The following is a 2,944-nucleotide window of genomic DNA, read 5'->3' as shown; positions in this document are numbered from 1 at the left end:
TCACACTCCTAGGAGGAGGCAAACCAATGTACCCACTGCAACTCTGCGCACGGGTGTCTTCTCTCCCGCAGTTCAGGCTCGGCTTGGAGCTCTTCAGTGAAGGGGCTGTAGATACCAGGGCTTGTCCATGGGAGCCCCAAGGCCTGGACGCTGTCAGGTCTGATGGCTGTCACCCTTCTACCCCTGGCCTCCATCCAGGGTCGGTCAGTCACCAAGAGCTCATACCTTGCCCTCCTGTGCACAAGACCCTTCCTAGATAGCATCATGAACAGTGTGGGCTCTGGAACCAGACAGATGAAGCTTTGGGTCCAAACACACCGTGTAGCAGGAGAGTCACCACCTCCCTGAGCAAACCATGACCTCCGTTCCAAGTTGATAAGGAATCACTGAGATGATGTGTTAGGATTTGCCCTGTCCTGGCCACTGGCCCTGGCTCTCCACAGTAGAGCTGGTACAGGTAGATACCAGCCACCAGGTGGTCACCATTAAGGCTAAGCACAAGTCCTTAGTACCTGGTGCTCAACACTTGGGATGTGAGGTGGGGAGCCAATCAGAGGCCAGGCTTTGGGGGATGGAGGAGGTGAGAGCCCCACACCTGGGCTCTACCTGATAAGGCCTGGGTGGAGGGCTCTGACACAGGAGAAACCTCCTGCTGACGCAGCATGGAAAGGAGCTGCTCGGCTTCACTCCTGGGACTTTGGCCCAAGGACAAGGAGACCCATAAAGCCAGGCCCAGTTCTCAGCCTCAAGTCTGCTGTAATGTTGCTGCTCAGACTGACCCTTAGCCTGGTCCTCCTTGGCTCCTCCTGGGGTGAGTGGGTCTGGTCCAGCCCTGACTGAACAGCCTTAGGGCAACCCAATACCAGCCCAGGCTTCCTGCTCAGGGACTCAGAGAAGGGGCTGGGGTGGCTAGAAGGCAAGCAGGTAGACAGAGTGGGCAAAGGAAAAATGATGTGGCAGGGCTGGGAGAAAGCAAGAGGTGGTGGGCAGGGGCCAGTCTCCCAAGTGGGACCAGAGCTTGGGCTGGGTCCAGGAGCAGGGGAGGGTTTAGGAAGCTTTAAAGCAAAAGGTGGATGTGTAGTTTAAGAAGAGCCATCTGGCTGTATGTGGGGTCCAGACTGCTGAGGTCTGGAGTCAATGGAGAGGTTAGGAAGGAAGGGGACTACATACACCTGGGTCAGGGAGAATGGCCTGGGATGGGGGATGGAGTAGAGCTGGTGTGAGTAGGATGGAGACAGATGTGGGAGAATGGACAGGACTTCGGGGCTGGTTGGATAGGGCAGCTGAGATTGCTGTAGAGGCCCAGAAGTGCTCACGAGAGAAGGAGCAGTGCTAAGAGCCCTCTTGATCTGGACCCCTTTGGAGACACAGCCTGGGGGCACCCAGGAGGAGAGAAATGGGCTGGGATGCAGGAAGCAGGTCCTTTCCAGAAAAATGGCCAGGCTGCAGCGTTCCTGCCATTAAACCAGCACTGCATTTCAGCCAGAGGACGGTCAATGGGAAGAATGCAGTGCCGGGCTCCTGGCCCTGGGAGGTGTCCCGGCAGGTGCAGGACCCTGGCGGTGGGGCAGGATCTCAGGTGTTTCATGCCTGGGTGTAGCCTGGGCCCACCCCCACTGCTAACCCCTGACCCCAGGACAGCAAAGGCTTCTGCTTCTGCAGTGGGTCCCTCATCGGCCAGTCCTGGGTGGTCACGGCTGCCCACTGCAATGCTGTGGGTGTGTTTCCCCTCTCCCTGCCCCACCCCTGCCCCACCTCCCCACCGCCTTGCTCTGGAGGCCCCTCTCTTGTCACTCTGCCCTCCCTCTGGCTGCCCAACCCCACTCTCACTGCAGCCCTGGCTGCCACTTTGTCATCCTGGGTGAGTACGACCGAGCATCCGGGGCTCAGCCTTTGCAAGTCTGTCCATCTCGTGGTGAGTGCCTGGGCTGCAGATGGGAAAGGAAGGGTAGGCAGTGTAGGTGTGTAGGCTGTGGGGGTGAGGAACTTATAGGATGCCCTGGCCTAACCCCTGGCACCCATCACCCTGGAGACCTGTGCCCACGCCCATCCTACATGGCCCCTTCCTGGCTCCAGAGGCACCCTTCCTGGAATCCCACCACCACGAACAATGATCTCACATTACTGACACTCGCCTCCCCAGCCCAGTACACAATGTGCATCTCACCAGTTTGCCTGGCTTCCTCAAATGAGGCACTGCCTGAAGGCCTCACATGGCCGGCTGGGTGCCTCAGTGGTGTGGGTAGGAACTTGGGTCAAAAATCTGGGTGGAAGGGAAGGGCAGGGGTAAGCCATCTGGGGCCTAACCACCCCCGCACGGCCCACAGGCAGTGTGACTCGGGCACACCTGCGGTGGGCTGGTTCTGCCCCTGGTCACCGTGAGATGGTGCCAGCAGTACTGGGGCTCATGCATCACCAGCTCCATGATCTGTGCAGGGGCCTCCTTGTGCCAGGTGAGCGCTGGGCCCCTGTCCTGTTCTCTGCACTTCCCTGTGGTATCCCCACTCCCCATGCAGACTTCTCCCCTCTCCTTCCGCCAGGGTGATTCTGGAGGCCTGCTTGTCTGCCAGAAGGGGAACACATGGGTGCTCACTGATACTGTCTCCTGGAGCACCAGTGGCTGCAGTGTGCCCACGCCTGCCACGTGCACTCAGGTCAGCAGGTTCAGTACCTGAGTCAATCAGGTCAGAGCCTACAACTGAGCCCACCACAGGCTCCGCTGGGGTCCAATAAATACCCCCTGTCCTGCTGTCTATTCTGTCTTCCTGGTTCAGGGAAAAGGAGAGGCTTTTGGGGGTCCCACTCCCCAAGTGAACTCTGTCCTCTGGCCCAACACGTGCTGAGGAGTCAAGAGCCTCCTAGACTAGCTATGTCTGGGCTGAGCTCCCCCTACCACCCTACCACCTCCTGGGCAACCCCTTGGTCCACAGCAAGAAGGCCGTGC

The 2,944-nt window shown here is 59.0% G+C and overlaps 1 protein-coding gene across 1 annotated transcript; it reads left to right on the top strand.

Moving 5' to 3' along the window:
• The first annotated feature begins 759 nt into the window (after window positions 1-759).
• Window positions 760-2,799, top strand: CTRL (chymotrypsin like). The gene is given in 8 exon segments (XM_061138761.1): window positions 760-811; window positions 1,443-1,546; window positions 1,637-1,722; window positions 1,836-1,903; window positions 1,957-1,978; window positions 2,079-2,242; window positions 2,328-2,353; window positions 2,355-2,799. Coding segments are annotated over 8 exon segments (870 nt in total). The 3' UTR covers window positions 2,703-2,799.
• The last annotated feature ends 145 nt before the right edge of the window (window positions 2,800-2,944 follow it).

The sequence above is a fragment of the Dama dama genome, chromosome 4 (genome assembly GCF_033118175.1).
Source record: "Dama dama isolate Ldn47 chromosome 4, ASM3311817v1, whole genome shotgun sequence".
NCBI classification, from domain to species: domain Eukaryota; kingdom Metazoa; phylum Chordata; class Mammalia; order Artiodactyla; family Cervidae; genus Dama; species Dama dama.
Note: the sequence above shows the minus strand (reverse complement) of the source record. Positions and strands in the feature narration are given on the sequence as shown.